The sequence below is a fragment of the Asterias rubens genome, chromosome 3 (genome assembly GCF_902459465.1).
Source record: "Asterias rubens chromosome 3, eAstRub1.3, whole genome shotgun sequence".
Lineage (NCBI taxonomy): Eukaryota > Metazoa > Echinodermata > Asteroidea > Forcipulatida > Asteriidae > Asterias > Asterias rubens.
In genome coordinates, this window is record NC_047064.1 from 12,991,975 (window position 1) to 13,013,421 (window position 21,447).

Here is a 21,447-nt window from a genome sequence, read left to right on the forward strand (position 1 = left end):
TTGCGTGTTAATGATTTGGAACCATAAACCCAAACACAAATAAATACTTTACTAGTATATGCCTAAAAACCATGCAAAGGGTTGGCAACACTTTCCATGGGTTGACATCTAATCATGCATAAACCATATTGAAAACATGTCGAAAAGTGCTAAACATTCGACAAACGGCGCTCCATTATAAACCATAGTGAATACATTTCGAAAAAATGCTAAACAATTGATTGACAAACGGCGCCCCATTCTATCTACCCCCTAAACAGCGGTGTGTTATCGGATCGGTCGCTCAGACAATTTGTTTCTGGTTATTCTTGGGCAGTATCCTGATGACCAGTCAATAATACACAGGGACATTTCTGGAATTGTTTGTCGTATCTTTGTTTTAACTCGATTGACAAGTATTCGGAAAACATAATATCAGGAGGTTATACAGTATAATCATAAATTAGATTATGTTAGACAATTATCCCTACAAAAATACATGCTTAAAGAACTGCTACCAACATGCCTTTTCCGAAGCAGTTGACAAATAATTGGGGCCTGCATCTAACAATTTGAAATACTGGTTGACAAATTCTGGATTCGGTTGTTGAACATTGCCTTTATAATATCAATTATACAACATCCAGACAAGCGAAAGATTATGTGCGCATCAGTCTAAACAGTTATAACCGAATTTAAATAGATATAGTGAGAGACGAATAATAGTATAGGATGTGACCTTCTTGTTTAATATACATTCATAAACACCTCAGAAAGTTTCGCTATTCTTATTGGTGAAGAGTGCGTCACGTGGGTGTGTCTAAACCTTTGTTTATGACCAGTAAAAAGTGTTGAAACATGGGCGCGACACGCGAGCTTGCACATGTGCTTATAAGACAGTTTCTTCATTCCTATTGATCGAGAGCAACGGCTGAAACAGTTGTGCCACATCACGCGATATGCGCGACGCGCACAGCATTCCCTTATAAGGAGTTGTTCACCCGATGGCCTTACCATTTCATAGCTGGAGGGGTGTTGTGTTTAAAGAAATCATTGAACAATTTATATTTTTTGCATTTATTTTACTTTTTGACCAAAAGTGTTGATGTTTTTTGACCGAAAAGGTATTTATGAATGGGAATCAAAGTGTGTTGAATCGGTTTCAACTAGTGGTTTAAACCCGCCTAGGCCTGGTTCTTGATAATTTACTTGGACTTCGTCTCGGTAAAATTATCAAGAACCAGGCCTCGTTGGGTTTAAACCACTGAAAACCTCTTCACAACACATTGATTCCCTTATTTAAGATCCTGTCTAGATATAAGTTTTTATCCTGCCCAAAAATAAATACATATTATATTAAACAAGTGTTACTTATCATAAACTTACATGCGACTAAAGATAAGATATTTCAAGACATATCTTACCGAAAACTTTGACATTTTAAATATAATCACATACATTGCAGACATCACACAAATGAAGTATTATTGATTTACTTAATAAGGGTTCTTCATTCTGGTTTAAGCTACGTATCCCTTTCATATGAACACTTTCTGTACAGTCCAACAATCAGTTACTCAGTTTCTTCAATGCAATTTCCTCATAAGAATACGTATTAAGTGCCTCACTGTTCACATCAAGTGATTTTAATTATAACAGTTAAAAAATAAGTTTATTAAAGTATAATGTATGCAGAAAACATGACGCTACTTCCTAAACAACATACGTTGAAGTGTATCGCCGAAGTTTCAAACTGTTGATTCCGTATCAACCTCAAGACTTAAATAATAATGTAAATATAAAGTTTGTAGGCCCTATACAGTTTACAAAATTTAACGAAATGCCGTTCCTTTTCAAGTCTTTTGTTTATGTCGTAAAACAAAAAAGTTAGTTACAATCTCATTGATCCCAATTGCACGAAAGAAATAGTATTGCATCTGTTTGTGGAAAGATTCGTTCCAACTATATATGACGATAACTACTGTATATCCTATATCAACGAGCCATAACAACTTAGTTTTGTTTATGTTTTGAAAACAATTTGTTTCACTATATTAATGGTGGCATAATGAGCTGTAAAATACATACTCGAACGAAAATGGCAAGTTTAAAATGTCATCAATCAATAACAAAATTGAGACATTTATTAGTAAATGTAACTTTAAATTGTGTAAAAAAGTAATACCCTTATCAATTGCTTTTCTAAAAGATTCGCGAAAAGCTCCGTTACGTCATCAGGTTTATTAGGTCATATTATTATGTGGGAGCCCCAATTTGTGAAGCCGCTTTGTTGTAGCGTTGAGGTATAACAAAGCAAACACCCACACATGACGTCAAAGAGTTTTTATTTTTTTCAAAACCTTGAGGTTGGGGCCTGATTTTTTAGTTGATGCTAACGAAAAATTCACAAGTGTACAAATATCAACATTTAATTTAAATGGTAAACAAACACAATGTAAAAAGAATAGCATTCTCGTAATTAACAAATTCGCTCAAGTACTTCTTAAAATAGCTTTGAAACATAGTGTTCATATCAATCCAAACAATTACCAACTTGTTATCAACCTGCACCATTATTAATATTATTTTTATTGTTAATTTCTTTAACTATTATCAGACGAGAAACGAGTTCCGAAAATACCGAAATGTTGCTTAAAAGGTCATGCATATAGGTTTCAGTAGAAACAGAGCGTGTAAAGTTTTGCAAACAGCCTTTTTATAGACACATGTTTGCCAACTGCGGTGGTTTTGCTACTGTATGGTCTACTTATCAGCAGACTCATTATGGTCTGGTTTGGCTGAACAATGACAAGTATTCACAACCCCAGTGTACGTACTTTCTTTAGTGACACTAAGAGCACCAAAACGCCCTCTACTGGCAACTGACAAATCAGCTGGCTTCTCCTGACGACCGATGTCAATGCCACTGGTTCCATTGCCTTGGGATTTATGCGGCTTGATGACGGCACGTTTTGAGAAGCCAGCTGATAAACCATTTATCTGCAGTAAAGAGCAATCCTGTGGTGGATCTTTGGTAATGTGACCAAACACTTCGTCATCGCTTTCAATATCGTCAAGATTGGAAGAATGACCGTTGGTCATCACACCGCTCAATTCTGAACCATTGATACTTTCTTGTGATTTGTAACTGGATTCAGGGGATAATTTGTCGGCCTTGATAAATGGTTTACGAGGGAAGCGGCTTGGACTCTTCTTTGGATCCACTCCGTCAGTATCACTTGAGTAGCCATCACCTTCTGGTATTGACAATGCCGCCATCTTGGATTCCGAATACAAAGCCATGTACACATCTGGCCTTGCTTCAAATACTGCTGCTTCAGGCCATGATGCAAGACGACGCCTCAGTGGACTTACACTCCGCAGAACTGCTTTCCCTGTGGTGCAGATGAGTCGCCAGTCGTTCAGTATATCATCCATTGTAGTACTCAGAGATGTTACAGTGAACCTGATCACGTAAAGGTTGTTTATAGCCGCTGGTACAACGTAAAGTTTACCGCTTCCATTGAGTCGACGTAACAACTCCTCCGTTAGGAAATTCTTCCCCTGTAATTCATCGTAAGATACAAGTTAATTGGCATCACAAACTCGTGACATTTTCCGGGTAAGGGATTTACTTAAAGGCAGTGGACACTATTGGTAATTACTCAAAATATTTATTAGCATAAAACCTTTCTTGGTGACAAGTAATGGGGAGAGGTTGATGGTATAAAACATTGTGAGAAACGGCTCCCTCTGAAGTGCCATAGTTTTCGAGAAAGAATAAATTTTCCACGAATTTGATTTCGAGACCTCAGGTTTAGAACTTGAGGTCTCGAAATCAACCATTTAAACGCACACAACTTCGTGTGACAAGGGTGTTTTTTTCTTTCATTATTATCTCGCAAGTTCGATGACCGATTGAGCTCAAATTTTCACAGGTTTGTTATTTTATGCATATGTTGAGATCCACCAAATGTGAAGGCTATAGTCATTGACAATTACCAATAGTGTCCACTGCCTTTAAGATAAACGATTACACAAGTCGCAAACTATTGGAATTCGCATGCTAGACCGTTATACCTTACCTTGAGTCGGAAAACAACTAGACTCAAATTGCAATCCACAGGAATCTCAAACATTGCTTCTGATCGCAAAAGCGTTTCGAAGTATTTTGCCAGACGAACACCCTGTAAACAACAACGACAAGGAAAACTGAAAGTTACATTTTGGTTTGAAATCAAACACATAGCTTAGACTACGGCGTGTTGGACTTCTAACCAGCAAATTTATCAATCAACTTATAGTAGGGGGGCCAATGTACAGATTTCGGGTCCCGTGGAAATTTCATGTTAATTAATGGCAACCATTAAAAATGCATTCTTAAGAGTCCCTAGAACAATCAAAATGATGTTGCAATTTTTTTTATTGACCTTTAGTGACATTGACCTGAGGTTTCACCAAAAAAATTTTTTTTTACAGGTTCAATGAGTTTCAAGGCAATTAAGCATATTTATAGTTAATTGTGAGTCTCTTCATGATAATCAACATAAAGTATTAATGTCCTAATGGTTTTGCGAAGGAACAGTGGCAACATGTTACATTACGTTGATTTTGAGGACCTTTTAAATAAATGCAGATGACCAACCGTTAATAGTGACTGGTATGTAACTTGACGACGTTAAATGTTTTAGAATGATTAATTATGTCAAAGTTTGGTTATACCTCTGAAATTATTTGAATTTCACAAGGATATCTATCTATATAAGAACTCTTGGGAACTTATGGGGCGCATTTAACTTAAAAATGACAGCGTCCATAAAACAAGCTTCATGTAGAATTGGTGAGTGCCATTAGTCTGTTTTTTTACAAATTAAGTTTGAATATTCCTGAACAATGTTTACTGTGAAACAAGTTCATATTTCATCAATCTTTATTTTTTACTGCATGGTTATAAGAAATGTATCATTATTTTTATTTGCTACAGCTAGGCTATTAGAAATCAGTTGACAGTCAGTCAGTCAGTTAAGCGAGATGATGTCTTCCACGCAACCCGATCCAGCACCAGCGTTTCTTGTTGTGTTGCGTCCTTCTTCAGCTGATCTACGAATGTTAGTCTCCTCCTGCTTGGCTCATGTTTTCCATCAATGGGTTCCAAAAGTACTAAGGGCTCACAGCTAGCTCTGGGTGGCGGACACAGTGGCTAGCAAGCCTCATCCTTCGTTCCCTGATCTGGATGGCGGACACAGTGGCTAGCAAGCCTCATCCTTCGTTCCCTGATCTAGATGGCGGACACAGTGGCTAGCAAGCCTCACCCTTCGTTCCCTGATCTTGACAGATACTCTTGGTATAGGGCAACGTAGAGCTGGGAGTTGGGCATAATAATTATGGTCCTCCCAGTTCACATCAAGGGCCATCCGTAGCATGCTTATACGCCGTCTATTGCTCTTTCTTGATTTGCTGACAGAGAAAGAAGCTTCTAGAACTCCCGCATGGAATACTGATGGATCCTGAGGCTAGAAACACAGTTGGCAAGCTTGGTTATAGAGGCCAACAGAATACAGGGAACAAACTTACCTTTTACCATGATATTGATAAATTCATCTTCTTTGCGGTGGACAATAGTGACTAGAATGAAGATGCACCAGAATGGAAACGTACACTCCATGCCACTGCCACTGCAGTTTATCAACGACGACAATAGACTGAAAGGCCTAACTACCCTCACACGTCTTGTTGCCTGTTCAGCATCAAACACCAAGGTTGCCAAAGGTTGCTGGGTTTAAGACCGGATCGGCGAAGGGTGTTCTGAGGCTGCCTCATGCACATGACTCCGTGTTGCTGCTTTCACGCACCAGTGCGCCCAAATCATCTTGATGACATCCAGTCCATGGACATCTAACCCCTATAGAAGGGCTGTCAGTCCATGAACATCGAACCCCTATAGAAGGGCTGTCAGCCCATGGACATTGAACCCCTATAGAAGGGACTTCTGTCCTTTCTAGGGGTTCGATGTCCATGTACTTGATGTCATCAAAATGATTTGGGTGCACTATGGTGCGTAAAAGCAGCCACACAGAGTCCGGTGCCCAACTGCACTTTGATGAACCGCCCAGCACACTGACAGTGATGATTCAGCTGTCCAGGGCTCCAGTCATACAGCAGATGACATACAATCTACGGACACCCCCGAAAGACTTTAAATAGAGCACCAACTGGTGTCTGAAACTCACAATGCACAATCAGCAAGTCAGCCATTCAACTCACTCCTAGCCTCAGAAAAACCTTTAACTGCTCCTTTTGTAGCAGCACCTGTCCATGAGTGGCAAACACTGTTGGCAGTTTTAAAGCAGACACAGCAGATCAACTGCATGGCACCTGTAAACAAAAGTTCTGCCTAGTACTCAGAAAGCCCTTCACCATTTTGAGAAGTGGTCTGAGACCTTCATTGTTAACTCAAGAAAGGATGTTTTTTGAACCATTTAGATGTGCAGCACCTTCGTAGTTCACAAGACGAGGCCGATACTAAAATGATCCTGCACAGCATAGATGCTGTTTGAAGAGAAGCCACAGAACTGTAGGCTACATCCACTAAACCAGACACTGACTGCAAACACTTATTGACCTTCCTCGCAAACCTGCCCATCTGATCAGCTCCACCTGAAAGCATGACACCTGGTACGGCTCCAGCTTGGCTATGATTTGAATTCAATGGAATTTCCTGTTTCATAGTCCCATTGCAAGTGACAAACAAGGTTTTCTTGCAGAGTTGTTGGTATCGTCGAAAGAGAAGCACGTCTCTCAAGTACTGCTGAGGTAGTATCTGCATTTGCTGCACTGAGAGCCTCAAGAAAGCTGACAGCTGCAACTGAAGGAGTCATTGAGGTATTTGTTTGGCAACTTAAGGAGCCTGGTATACTTCCATAAGAAATGTTGCAGATCTTAGATTGGGCTTTTATGAAAGAATCCGTAAGTATCACAAAAGCTACCACCCACGGAGCTTTGAAAGAAGTAATCGCACGAACCCATTACCAGTCCATGGTGTGGTACCAGGATGATGTCCCTGAGCCACATCTATCACCAGCAAATGAGTCCGGATGGATGGTGGAGGGAGATGGGAGGTGCTAATCCCGAACCCTACTCCAACTATATATGTGACACTTATGATCAAATGTGGATGTTAGAGGAACAAATGCCAGTCCCATTGCCCACGCAGGTCACTGACCTCAACAACCCAGAACTGGGCAAGTGCGGGGCAGACAGGGAGGTTTGCAACAAAATGAGTCTTGGATATATGTTGTGACTTAACGAGGACGAGGTGGATCCTTCGTTTTTGATAGGTCTTCGACACTATCAGAAACATTAACATTTGCTGTTTTTAGTAACCAAACCTCAAAATACTAAACTTTCATGTGAAAAACAACACTGTGATGTTCCAGCAAAACATGTCTCGTGAAAAATCATAGTTGATAATTTTAAAGGAAAGTTCAAATGTTTATACTTCTGTTATTTTTTAATAAAGATCATTAAAAACACCCCAAAAGGAAACTTTGCCCTTTTTTTCTTCTGCAAAACCTGTAAATACTGTTATATTTTATATGTATTATCACGGGGATGCTCACAATTAACTATGCTCAATTGCCTTGAAACTCTTCAAAACCTGTCCAAATAGGAGATTTTTAAGGTGAAAATGATGCATGACCTTTGACCTCAGGTCAAGTTCACTAAAGGTCAATAGAAAAAATGGCAACATCATTTGCATTGTTCTAGGGACTATTGAGAATGCATTTGTTATGGTTGCCATAAACTAACATGAAACTTCCACGGGAGTACATTGGCCCCCGTATAATACTATTATTGCTGCGTTCTTCTGACGTTCTTCTGACGAGACGTAAAGCCGTTTAAAGCCGAATAGGTCCCGTGTGGTGTATGATACACATACAAGTACTCAGTGCTCTTATCGAAAAGAGAAGGGCTTAAGTTGGCTGCACATTGCACCACAGCAGCTTTTAAAACCATTATATCAAAAGGAATAAACCTCATACTTCAAAATGACGCTCCACGCTCCACACCTTGCAATGAGCGCTTTGATCCGCCCTAGGGTTTTGATAAAGCGCTTGAAGAATCAACTAGTATTAAACTATAGTATTTTACACTCGCATGGAAATTAATTCAAAAAACCCTTGACAAAGTTGGAAAACACTGAAATTGCGACGCCATAGTGTGTGTAACAAGGGCACTGCTTAGTCAGTTAACTTATAAGTCTATTACATGTTAACCGATTACTTGATGTAACTGGCGAACATACATCTGCATGTTTCTGATCTTCTTCAAGTACACCAGAAGTACTTCATCTACGGACGTCTCAAAGCGAAAATACATTGTATAAAGGTATTTTAATTATGAGACCCATTATATGTAGCACATTAAGATTTACAAGGTGCCGCTTAGCGAGTTTAGCAGCCACTAACAGAAAGTCCAGGGCAAACCTCTTCTCTTTACCGATAAGGCACACCACTACGAGACAAGTGGCCTACACACTCTACTGCTCAGAAACGCAAACTCTGGAGTTCGTGGTACTTGACCGCTCGGCCACGATACGTCGTGATTTGCCTGTTCTGAAAGAGGCCGCATGGAAGGGATCTGTACATGAACAGGTTGTCTAGGTCGATTTTGGAAAACAATTCAGCAGTTTTACTGCATTCATTATAAATCAATGCGACTTTAAAGCTGACGAAATTGAGCTAGAAAACCTTTACCGGTACACGAGATGACTGGGTTACCGGATAATTGAAAGAAGATGTTAATACCTTTCGTACGTGCTCTTGAAGTCCTTTGATACCGAATGACCTAATGACAAACCATAACTTTATGGAACGGAAGCGACGACTCAAAGGTATCTGCCAATTCTGTAGAGGAAGATTGAAAACAAAAACGATTTGCAACAGCCCGGCAAGATAAATCGACTCACGGAAAATGCAAAATTCCCTCAAAATAGTCACTACGTTTAAAGGCCTAAAATTCGCAGCAAAATATATCACTGCCATAGCATGGACATCGCACGTTGCAATATCTTTGCATAATACCTTTGCAAATTATTTTCCAAATTGTTTTTGCGAAATTATTTGCGATATTAAAGAATTAGACTACCCTCTGACCTTTATAGTTTCTTTTAAAAAAGCGCGATACAGTTAAACATGCACATTACGCAGAACCTATAGTATGTGCCATATTTGTAACGCCGCCACCATTTGCACAAATACATTGAGATGGAACATTGCAAAATATAATCTTGCAATCAAATTTGCGACATCGCAAGTAAGTTTTTTTCAATATTAACGAAATGTCAGGGCAAATGTAGGACAATGTTTCCAAGTGCTTGGGGAGGGGCGGGGGCGGTGGTCGAGATCCGCAAGTGTCCCAAAATGTGGTGTGCACTATTGATCGCATAAGCCATTCACTGTTAAAGCCATCTTGGACACCGCTATTTCGGTACTTTTCGAATTGGTTTCAGCTGCAGCTGAAAAGAACAAAAGCCTGCATCGGGCTTGGAACAGGCAGACGGAGCCTAAGCCACATACAGACGGAGCATAAGCCACATACAGACGGAGCTTAAGCCACATACAGACGGAGCTTAAGCCACATACAGACGGAGCTTAAGCCACATACAGACGGAGCTTAAGCCACATACAGACGGAGCTTAAGCCACATACAGACGGAGCTTAAGTCAGATACAGACGGAGCTTAAGCCACATAGAGACGGAGCTTAAGCCACATACAGACGGAGCCTATGCCACATACAGACGGAGCTTAAGCCACATACAGACGGAGCCTAAGCCACATACAGACGGAGCTTAAGCCAGATACAGACGGAGCTTAAGCCACATACAGACGGAGCTGAAGCCACGAAGCTTAAGCCACATACAGACGGAGCTTAAGCCAGATACAGACGGAGTTTAATTAAGCCATATACAGACGGAGTCTAAGCCACATGGAACGTAGCCTAGCCCACATGCAGACGGAGCCTAAGCCACATACAGACGGAGCTTAAGCCACATGCGGACGAAGCCTTAGCTATACACACAGACGGAGCATATATGCCAAATACAGACGGAGCTTAAGCCATATATATGCAAATGGAGCCTAAGCCACATACAGACGGAGCCTTAGCCACATACAGACGATCAAAAGCCACATACAGACGGAGTTTAAGCCACATACAGACGGAGATTAAGCCAAATACAGATGGAACGTAAGTCATTAAATACAGACACCAAAACAGAGTACTAGTCACGGATATTTTTTGTAAACGAAAACGTGTACTAAAGTGTTCTAACACTGGGTGATAGGATACATTACATGCCCTATATATTTCTTTTTCTGTTAGAATAAAGATACGGCTCTTACCATGAAATCGATGGCAATCCCTTGTTTTTCATGTTTAAGATACAAAGGATTAACACAAAATGTTTTCTCCAATATTTCCCTATCTTTTACCCTGCAAATGAGAGAGAAAGATGAACTATTGTAATGTACGTAGGTTGATGAAGGTTGGATATAAAGTCAAGCACAAACAAATCCTTTAACCAAACCTTAAAGTCGTGCTCAATGTTATTTCTTACAACACCATTCTACGCTTATCGACGGGTGACTACATAAGTAATACTACTCTCAAACTGTGGCGAATATTCTTGCGAAGATTAATATTTAAATTTCGCGGCGAATTCTCATTTCGTTAGCACATTCGCTTGCATATTATTCTCTACAGTGTGAGAGTAGCACCACTGTGCATTGCTATAGCCCGTCTAAAGGCCCTGTCACACCATGGCGTATCGCCTGAACGTAAGCGAACGTATGCGAAATATCGAAAATACTTTGGTGTACGCTGATATAAGTTTGGGGTAAGTTGGGGATACGTCGTTTACGTTGAGAGCACGCTGTGATACGCTGTTAAAATTTTGAACACGTTCAGCCCGCGATTTTTTTTTTGAGCATGTTCAAAATTTCTCGGCGTACTGAACGTGTGCTTCATACGTTCTGCATAAGTTCCCCGTAAGTTCATGGTACGATAGACATACGTTGACATACGCTGACATACTTTATAGGAACGTTACTCGTAGGTTGGTATACGTTGGTGTACGTCTGCTAACGGGGAAACGTACAGCCAACGTAGTGATAACGAGATGATAACGTATCCATAGCGTATTGAACGTATACATAGCAGTCAGTGCGACGCGCAGAGTTTCTTTGCAAAATCGTGATCAGAAAAGCGCTCTCGAACCATTTCAGAATTCACGAGAAAATGCGAGTGTTCATTAGCGCGTCAGTAAACTACTCCGTTTGGTGGGAAATGTTTCAACAAAAAAACTTAAAATGAAGGAGGATTATCTTGAGATGTTTTTTTCTAAATCGCAAAGTGTGACATGATTAAAACTCCTTTTTGATGAACCCTTCATATTTGCCGTGACCCTGACTGCTTCCCGTTACTTCGGTGATTATAAAGGATGTTTAGAATTTTGCAGTTGTCGGGTTTTTCAAATGCTCGCTAGCTGTACGGCAGATACGCTAGCTGTACTGTAGAACACAATATGTAAGTTATCACTACGTTGGCTGTACGTCTCCCGGTAGCCGACGTACATCAACGTATACCAACGAGTAACGGTCCTATAACGTATTCCTTCGTGTATCATCGTATGTCAACGTATGTATATCATCGTATGTCAACGTATGTCTAACGTACCATGAACTTACGGGGAACTTATGCAGAACGTATGAAGCACACGTTCAGTACGCCGAGAAATTTTGAACATGCTCAAAAAAAAAAATCGCGGGCTCGACGTGTCCAAAATTTTAACAGCGTATCCCAGCGTGCTCTTAACGTAAACGACGTATCCCCAACTTACCCCCAGGGCCTTTAGGCAAGTATATCTATACTATTAAAAGCGTAACCCGCGCCATCTTGGATTGAAATTAGAAGGTCCAGTGGCATGGCAACCTTGCGGAAATCAACAGGGTTGTGTGTGTGTAATTCAACACGTTTGTGTGGTTTCAGACGTCGGGTTGCAAGTCTACAAAACCCCGAACCAAACTCCCACTTACGAGTCATCTGATTGGAGGAAGTTTGGGAAGCGACCGTGTGTCAACCACTGATCGATGTTGTTACCAGACTTCCTAGATATCTTTCTGACAGGTGACTCATTGGACAGTGTTCCGCAGATGGTTCTCCGGATTGGTTCACTCATTGCCCCTTGCCCGCCCACCCGCCATTCGATCCGCCCTTTTTGGTCAGGTTACTTTCGTGTTGTACTAAGCATGGTTCGCTGGATCGGTTCATTCATTGCCGCGCAGGGTCGAAGAGGCTGGGTGCCAGGACAAAACCGAAACAAATTTGCATTGAATGAAGTAAGTCACCGTGCATAAAGCATGTGAAATCGAGCCCCTCCTTACGCTCTGGTCAGTGTTTAAGTGATGGAGACAGGCCACCTGCTGCTTGGTGAAGGAGGTCGCCGTGGGATCACTTTAGGTTGTTGAAAGTGGGTTGCGACCTCGTTCTTCCAATAAATCTAAAAAGAGGCCGACGCTCTTACCCCCCCCCCGCGAAGCGCGGCATCCCGCTAGTGTGTAATTATGTCCGTTAACCGTGGACGACTTTGCTTTGCACTTAGGTTTGAAAATAGTTCGGGCAACATACTAACGTTATTTTGACCTGTTTATAATTCCTTGATTTATTTAACTTTCTACTTACCACATGGCAGTGCAATCAAAATGAACCATCATCCATTTGCTTGGGTTGAAAGCAAAAGTGTCTGCCTTTTCAACTCCTTTCAAATGATGACGGTATTCGGGACATAGGAACGCAGTCCCTGCGTATGCAGCGTCCACGTGTAACCATATCCCATATTCTTCACCTGTTGACACAAAGATAATATCAACTGGTTGAAATTAACTTTGTTTATGCAAATTTTAGGCTTTTTAAATCATTGATAAAATATCAGAACTGAACTTAAATATGGCGAAGTAAAAACACAACTTTATCTGAAACTAGAAAAAGTGGAATAAAAACAACAACTAAACAGTTATTATGAAGTTGTTAAAATTAAAACTTAAGTTGAGGCTGGAGGGTAACGTTAGAAAATGTATGCAGGCCCTTTTATTAAAACAGCTCTTGCCTAATGACCTATCCCTAACTTCTCTTGACATGAGGTTTGACAGACTGACATGGGGGACAAATATAGGACAACATCAATACTCAAAAGCCTTTGAGCTTTTTTGGTGGATTTATAATTTAAAACAAGTCGACTTATGTAAATTAACTATATAACCTACCAACTCTAACAAAAATAGTCACAAAGTTGCAAATTTTGAAGAGCCCAGTTGTTTCTTAGAGGGATGGCATGCTCTATCAAATAATTGTTTTCCTCCGTCGATTTTTTTTATAAATCGGAAGACATGAGGTAAACAAGCTTGTTGGTCTGACATGGACGATGAGGTAGATCTACCCCCATTGTCAGACATGGAATGACCCACACAAATGGAAGCAATGCTATATTTGGAGAAGAAAAAATATTCAGTTGATATTCTCAACGAATAATTGAAATTATTCACAATTGCTGATTCTGCATTGAAACAACAATATTGTGTAACGACGGCACTTTCGGCCACTCTAGGATGTAGTTATGATGAAGGATAGTTCCAGCCAAATCAGAGTTTGGTTCCCATCTTATCAACGTCATCCAACTGAACACAATTACCTCATTTATTAAGATATTTGATTTGTTCGTTGATACTTACATACTTCACCGATCTCTTCTAGGTTATCAAACGCACATACACCTGTTGTTCCGAGCGTAGCGCATACCTGCAGAAAAACAAACAGCTTTTTAGACCCAAACATAATTGAAGCCTTCATTTAAGTTATTGCATAATGTTTTTTAAACAGCTGACGATACATGGCTGATGATGTGTCTGGCGATATTGGTGCTGGAGTGGCATGGTATTGCTGAACTTTATTTATAAAAGAGGTATACCATCAAGGAGTTACGTCTATGGATGTTGGAAGATAAGCTTATCATAAACGACGCCCAAAGTGAATTTATTATTATTGGTAGTCCGTTGCAATTATCCAAACTAATTAACGATATCAGATTTAAGAGTGTGTGATTGTGTCATTACACAGTCATTACAAGTATGCAACTTAGGCTGCTGGTTTGACTCAAAATTCACAACGAACAAGCAATTTACTAAGACGTGTTCCATTGCATTTTATCATATTCATAATATCAGAAGAATGAGGAAATATTTGTCTAGAGAAGCGTTAATGCTTGTATAACCGTCCGTCTTGATTACTGCAATAGTTTAATTTATGGTCTACCGGACTCACAACATTATTATCCAGACTGCAAAAAACTCAAAACTACACTGCTAGGCTTGTATGTGGTACGCCTAGATGGAGCCACGTTACTCCCTTACTCCATTGCATTGGCTGCCTATTCACTATTGTGTTCAGATCAAAATTGTTTTATTGACATTCAAGGCCCTCCATGACCTGGCTACAAAGTACATCATTGATATGTGGCATGTTAAGGACCATTCTCTGTGTTCAAATAACAGGTTACTATTAATTTACCCAAAAGGTAAAAATTAATGCAAAAATCCACTGCTGCACCGACGCTTTACAATGGTTTACACTCAGACATTCAATATACAGCCTCTTTCGGTTTTTAAGGCTAAGCTTAAGTCTTTACCTTTTAAAAAAAGCTTTTGGCTAATTTTGATTGTATGTGTAACATTGTTATGTTTAACTCTTTGCTGTTTTTCTCGATTGTGCTGATTTTTATGCTGTTGTAGATTTATGTAATGCACTTTTGAACATTTTGTCATGGTGAAATGCGCACAATATGTGGTTTTATTATTATTATCATCATGAAACCTTTTATAAAGACCTTTATACTTGCCCTAGACGTATCCTTAGCACGAACTAGCACGGACAAAATCTAACACAATTGTTTTTTCTGCTTCATAAAAATGTAAAGAAATCGAATGGTGGTCCTATAATTATGAGTTGAAGTGTCGTGGCCGAGCAGTTAAGAGCGCCGAATTTCAAACTCTTATTGCAAGACACTTAACCACTACTTTGTCCTTCGGATGGGACGAACAACCGTTGGTCCCGCGTGGTGTGTAACGCACGTAAAAGCACCCAGTGCACTTATAGAAAAGAGAAGGGGTTTTCCCCGGTGTTCCTGGCTGTTAGTTTTGTCTGGTGTATTTTTAATGTCTGTCTGTTTTTTGGTCTGTCTGTTCATATGCTGGGGGAACAAGAGCTGTTCTTCTCCCCGGACCTAGATGTTGCCTTTTGTTTAAAGTTTCACCTTTTAATATATGTTTGATTTACAATAATTTTGAATAAACGTTTATATCTATCTATGTATCTATTGGCAGCATATGTCACAGAAATCAAAACTTCGTCCCACTCACCTTGGGTTAATACGCTTTGTGTCCTTTGGAAATGGGCGCGTTATACAGTTATTACTATTATTATTATTATTATTAAGTTGGACAATTACAAGCAATGTTTTTCGAATTTAAACTCTTTTCTTTACAAAACTGTTTTTAAGAACAAAAAATCAGTAAAATATCAGTTTTGTTATGGACGTAATTTATGTAATGTTGTTGGTTATTTATGTCGGGGTCTGGCAACTTTCGTTACTCAAAGCCCCATACGCGGCAAGCCACCTTGCTCTGGGATATTGTGTGTACTTACGTTGCCTTAATGTAGTACGTCTTATATAATTGGTTCTTTTAGTTTTGTCTTTAAGTTTAACATTAATAGTAACGTGGGATTTATAAGTTATTATTTAATATACAATAAGGTCGTCATTGGGTATGTTAACTCACTGAGGAGTCCGCAATAGTATTTTCTTTGCGCTCGTGGTGATTTGTTTCTGCACTAGAGCTAACGTTGTCTATTCGTTATGCCAATACAAGTTGCATTGGACGGTCGCCATTGTTGTACAATTAAGAGACAATTATAATAAGACGGCGTGAAAAGTTTCCACCGCTTTCGCGGTTGAATGGAATAACTTATATCTAGGAGTTGTTGGTCAACTCAGTTATATTATTTGTGGACTCTGGTGAGTACAGCCGCTGTACAACTTGTAACTATTGTGTATGTCTAAAGATTTAAAATAAATAAATAAAATATTTATTTAACATTTCATTGTATAAATCTGTTATTTGTGGCTATAAACATTGTTCATTATTTGTCGGTGAGTTGCACTTATACACCGGTAGGGCTATCTATTCACCATGCGTGACTGTATAAGTATGTGTATTTATTACAGCTCGGATTGTGGCTTGGGACGCCTTGTAGACATAGTCGGTTAATAAGAGCTAGTGCCTCGATCCCAGTGGTGTCCGGTAAGTCCAGATTAATTGATTATATTTAGTGCTATTTGTAACTACAAGAAAAGTGAGTTAGATTATTGTAAGACAAACTAAGTGTACAACTCTCTGTACTTTTGTTGTAGGGGATTTAATTGGGATTTATTGAACTACCATAAGACAATCAACGATCATCAGTTGGACTTTTTTTGTAATACCAAAAAGGATAGCCTCAATGTCTAAGCGAATGTTAATCTAAAGAGTACTCCCTATCCAGCCCCAAATTGGGTCCAAAACATCTACAAAATAAATGAACCAGCGTCTCACTCTCAAATTGACAGAGTGTACAAAGACCGTTATCCCTTTTACCGATTGTGGCTAAGAATGAGTTGACTCCAAGTATTCTGTGGACTAATCTGTATTGAAACCACCGTAGTCTGGTGTCGTTAGTAGCACAAAATGGAATGTTACAAAGGACCATCCACTAAATTAGGTCTGGTAAGCTGAATACTCAATTTAGTTTCCTACTAAGCGATGAATTTACAGGCTACTTTTTTAGCAGATGTAAGACAGTTATAAATACGGTTAAAGCTTTTTTTATCTTGCAGGAGAAGCCTAAAATTGAATGGAATGAAAGGGAAGCAAATACTTGCACCTTCCTTGCCCATCATCGCTGTACCAAAGGATTGTTTTATGGCCTTAATTATCCCACCGTATTCAAGGAAACTTGTCTTAACACCAAACTTAGCCATAAAGTCCACCATAGTAAGAACAGAACCCATTTCATCTAGAAGATCACATACATAAGAGACACCCTTATTAATCCAATGTTTATAATAATCACAGTTGTAATTAACTGGTGGCATTGTACGTAAGATCCCCAGGCAGTAAGAACATCTAACCAAAAACGGTTGGGGTGAACAGCCCTCTGTAAAATTCGAACAATACTCTGGTGACCGCCTTCCAGAAAAAAGTATATTCTGGAAATTAAATAATGTATAGAACAGGAGGTCGAGGCCTCTGCTTTTAGCAACCTGCGAATCCACGTACACTTGAGGGCACTACAATATGAACGGGTGTCCACCATTTTAACACCACCTTGGCTGTAATCTTGAATCATTTGATTCATAGGTCAAGGTTCTTAATAAATAACTTAGAGGGATCAGGGAGAGTAAGGATTAAAAATGTGAGCTTAGACAAAAGGAGAGATTTCACACCAGTAACTCTACCCAACACTGTAAGGTTGCGCTTAGACCATTGCCCAATTAAGTTGCTGATGGAATTTAAAACCCGGAAAAGTCGATATCTATAGAGCTCTAAAACGTTCTTGGTGAAGGACCCAATGAACACCAATATCAGGACAAACACCTTTTTGACGGCCCTTATTACCACCAATCCAAACTGCATTGGTTTTACTAATATTAACCTCAAGGCCCGACATACAAGCAAAATCGTCTAGTAGCATAAAGGCTCTGCTAAACGAGTTTTCAGAACCGTCTAGAGTGTTGTCCCTGTGAACCATTTTGCCTAGAATTTCGGCACACAAAAGGAACAAATAAGGGCTTAAGTCGTCACCTTGCCGGTTAAAAAAAATCTGATCCTTCTTTTGTGTCGTTTCCATATCTATGAAATGCAAATTAGTGAGAATGGACCCTCCCTTGCACTATTACAACTGGATTTAAAGCTTTATTATACTTTGGATAAATACATCTCCGTCACCAATGATTCCACTGTTTATTTTCACAAAAAATGGACTCTTTCAAACTATTGTTTCAAGGTTAACATCGTATTTTGTATTTTGTTTAGTTCTTTGCTGTTAATGTTACGTAGTTTCAGCATGTTTGTATTATGAGGAGTGGTCTTAAGTGTGAATAGAAAATTTCCTCCGTGAAAAAAAAATCACCAGTTGGACTGTATATAGCCTCCATTTCTTTTCCTGTGAGTGAATTGCTACTGCGTGTGAACGAAGGAGTAATCCTCACCCCGGTGTTGTGGCTACACACGTCGACCCCCAGGCTACACCCCAGTAGACCCCGACATTTATTTTATGGGCATAACACTTTTAATCTGATCTTTTATAAGAATATAACTTACAAAGAAAGGAATGAGGCCATTTTGTTTATCTTCTTGTATGGCTTTGCGAAGTGTGTTCTCACGTAAACTGTAAGAGTCATCTGTTTGAAGACGTCGTAGTTTCACAAGAGTGATCAGGGCGTTCTTTTCCACTGACGAATGGGCCTGTTTTACAAAATAGAGAATTGAAACATTTGAATTACAATGATTTCATAAATACCTCACACAGTTTCGCTATGCCTATTGGTGAAGAGCGCGTCACGTGGGGGTGTTTAAACGATTGATTATGACCAGCTGGACTCTGTTTATAATCAGTAAGTCTTGGTGCAAGACGATGCGGGCGCTGTCGATGAGTTGGCTGCGCTGTGTGTGAAAGGAAAACGAGAACGTCTTGCACCAAGACTACAACGCGCACGAACGGATATGATCCGGAAACTGGGCGTGTCGGTCATAACAGTGTAACACACGGGCGTCGTCGTACATACAGAGCTCAAGCACGTCGGAAACGGATAAGTTTTACAGAGTTACTTACTTTATTACTCCTTTTAACCAAAAAGGCATTTATGAATGGGAATAAAAGAGTAGTGTTTCGTTCTTAAACGGCCGTTTAAAACCTTGCAGGGTCGTTGCCGTGCGATAAAGGCCCGATTGGCTCGGGCTTTTATCACACGGCAACGACCCTGCAAGGTTTTAAACGGCCGTTAAATAACTTACTACCCCCCCCCCCCTTTATTTTTTTTGTTTTAAGTAGAAGGACACAATTCACACGAAATACACAAGCTCACACTTCCAGGCGTCAGGTGTAGATTTGACATGTGTTGGAGTAGAGGGAAAACATTTTTTTCACGTGCTTTGAAAGTTATTCTGTTGTTGAATTGATGTTTGGCACCATACCTGATCTGAACAGTACACAACAAGACGCGAACAGATGGTTCCATCACTGACGTCATCGGCTGAGTTCTGCATCAATTCTCTATGTGTGCGGATAGACCGGTAGCGAGCAGCAAACATTGCTACCAGTGTCGCCTCACTCATTGTCCCCTGATTCAGAAGCAAGATAAACGTCTTAAAACTACTAGATACTACTGATAACTATCAAAGACCAGTCTTCTCACTTGTTGTATCTCTACATATGCACGAAATAACAAACCTGTGAAAAATTGAACTCAATTGGTCGTCGACGTTGCAACATAATAGTGGACGAAAAAACACCCTTGTCACACGAAGTTGTGCGCTTTCAGATGCTTGATTTCGGGCTTTCTAGCTCAATTTCGTCACCTATAAAATTTTCAATTTAAAGTTGCAGCTTCCGTGTTTAAGTCGAAACTCAGAAAAATCTAATTCTGCGGTCTCGAAATCAAATTCAAATATTTTTAGTGGAAAATATCTCGAAAATTACGTTACTTCAGAGGGAGCCGTTTCTCACAATTGTATACTATCAACAGCTCTCCATTACTCGTTACCAAGAAAGGTTTTATGCTAACAATTATTTTGAGTAAGTACTAATAGTGTCCAGTGCCTACAACAATACAATACGCTGATGCCACACAAAATACTCTAAAAAGTCATGAATTGAAAAAATAATCCCCGTACATAAAATGTTTTACAACAATTTTCTCAGAATGTTGTCATCCTACAAAAACAGGCGGAATGTTTTTGCCTCAAGAACAAAAACAAAAACCGAGCTTCATATGCACTCCGAAGAAAATTGGTTAGACTACTTGGTGTCTGAAAGGGAATGATTGCAACCGTCTATTCTTCTATACCCGAAAATCCACTCTACTATAGCTAACCATGAACGGAATACTGGTGGTATTAGTATCAGTCGAATTGAACAATAATTATTATACCCGAGACTCATTTACTGTGTTCCTTATATTTATGTACCAAAGGAACAAAGACACTAATTGTGATTACGCTCAGATTCGGAGGGACGGTTTCGTGGCAAGATTCAATCACAAAATAGGGTTACATTCTGCACAAAATTAAAACGATTTCTGATTGGTGTATAATAAGCATGAGTTAAGGGTTCAGTTTACATAGCCTCTTTATAATAATGACAGTATATTCTAAAGTCAGGATTGTCTGTACTATTAAAACACATTCATAAATTACAGGGCCGGTTCCTCATTTTGATTGGTTAAGACGACATCGCGTGGGGTGTTTAATTGCAGTGGCCACTATTGGTAATTACTAAAGATAATTATAAGCATAACACCTTATTTGGTGACGAGTAATGGGTAGAGGTTGATGGTGTAAAACAGTGTGAGAAACGGCTCCCTCTGAAGTGACATAGGTTTCGAGAAAGAAGTAGTTTTCCACGAATTTGATTTTCGAGACCTCAGATTTAGAATTTGAGGTCTCGAAATCAACCGTCTAAGCACACCACTTCGTGTTTTTCTTTCATTATTATCTCGCAACTCTCGAAATTGAGCTCAAATTTTCACAGGTTTGTTAATTTATGCATATGTTGAAATACACCAAGTGAGACCAAAAGACTGGTCTTTGACAATTACCAATAGTGTCAAGTGTCTAGATGATATAACCACAACCATAGTTAGCCTATGTAAGGCCGCTGAACCCGCATAAGGAGTGATTATGGAATTCTGACGCAAAAACATTGTTCATTATACTCTGTATTTTAACCAAGCTTAATTTATCCCCGACAGTTTAAGGGGTCTGGAACTGTGTGAAATTTAGGGTAGTGGGTTACGACTATAATTAAGACAAAGTTAATTCCTATTTAAAATAGTTTTGAACAAAACAATACAAATATTCATAATGAAATACCCTGAAAGTTGAGTGAATGCACTGATACCAGTGAGTTAATGTCGTCTGCGGCAGAATCATTTATGTTTTTTTTTTTTTTTTTTTTTTTTTTTGAGGGGGGGAATTGGGGCTGTTTAAAAAGTTTGTAAACACTACCTAGTTAGTGTCCAACTATTATAGCTTAATACATTTTTGACTTTCAGAATTTGTTAGGGAACGGCAAGCTAGACGCGACGCATTAGACTGGAC

General features: G+C 39.5%; 1 protein-coding gene across 1 annotated transcript in view; it reads right to left on the reverse strand.

Moving 5' to 3' along the window:
* Positions 1 to 1,291: 1,291 nt before the first annotated feature.
* Positions 1,292 to 21,447, reverse strand: part of LOC117288253 (histidine decarboxylase-like) — a 45,697-nt gene continuing 25,541 nt past the window's right edge. The window contains exons 6-13 of the mRNA XM_033769035.1: positions 19,324 to 19,470; positions 18,451 to 18,594; positions 13,768 to 13,834; positions 12,722 to 12,884; positions 10,384 to 10,474; positions 8,787 to 8,885; positions 4,065 to 4,166; positions 1,292 to 3,543 (exon numbers count right to left, since the gene is read on the reverse strand). Coding sequence (XP_033624926.1) covers positions 2,743 to 3,543; positions 4,065 to 4,166; positions 8,787 to 8,885; positions 10,384 to 10,474; positions 12,722 to 12,884; positions 13,768 to 13,834; positions 18,451 to 18,594; positions 19,324 to 19,470 — 1,614 coding nt within the window. The 3' untranslated portion in view covers positions 1,292 to 2,742. The remainder of the gene's footprint in view (positions 3,544 to 4,064; positions 4,167 to 8,786; positions 8,886 to 10,383; positions 10,475 to 12,721; positions 12,885 to 13,767; positions 13,835 to 18,450; positions 18,595 to 19,323; positions 19,471 to 21,447) is intronic.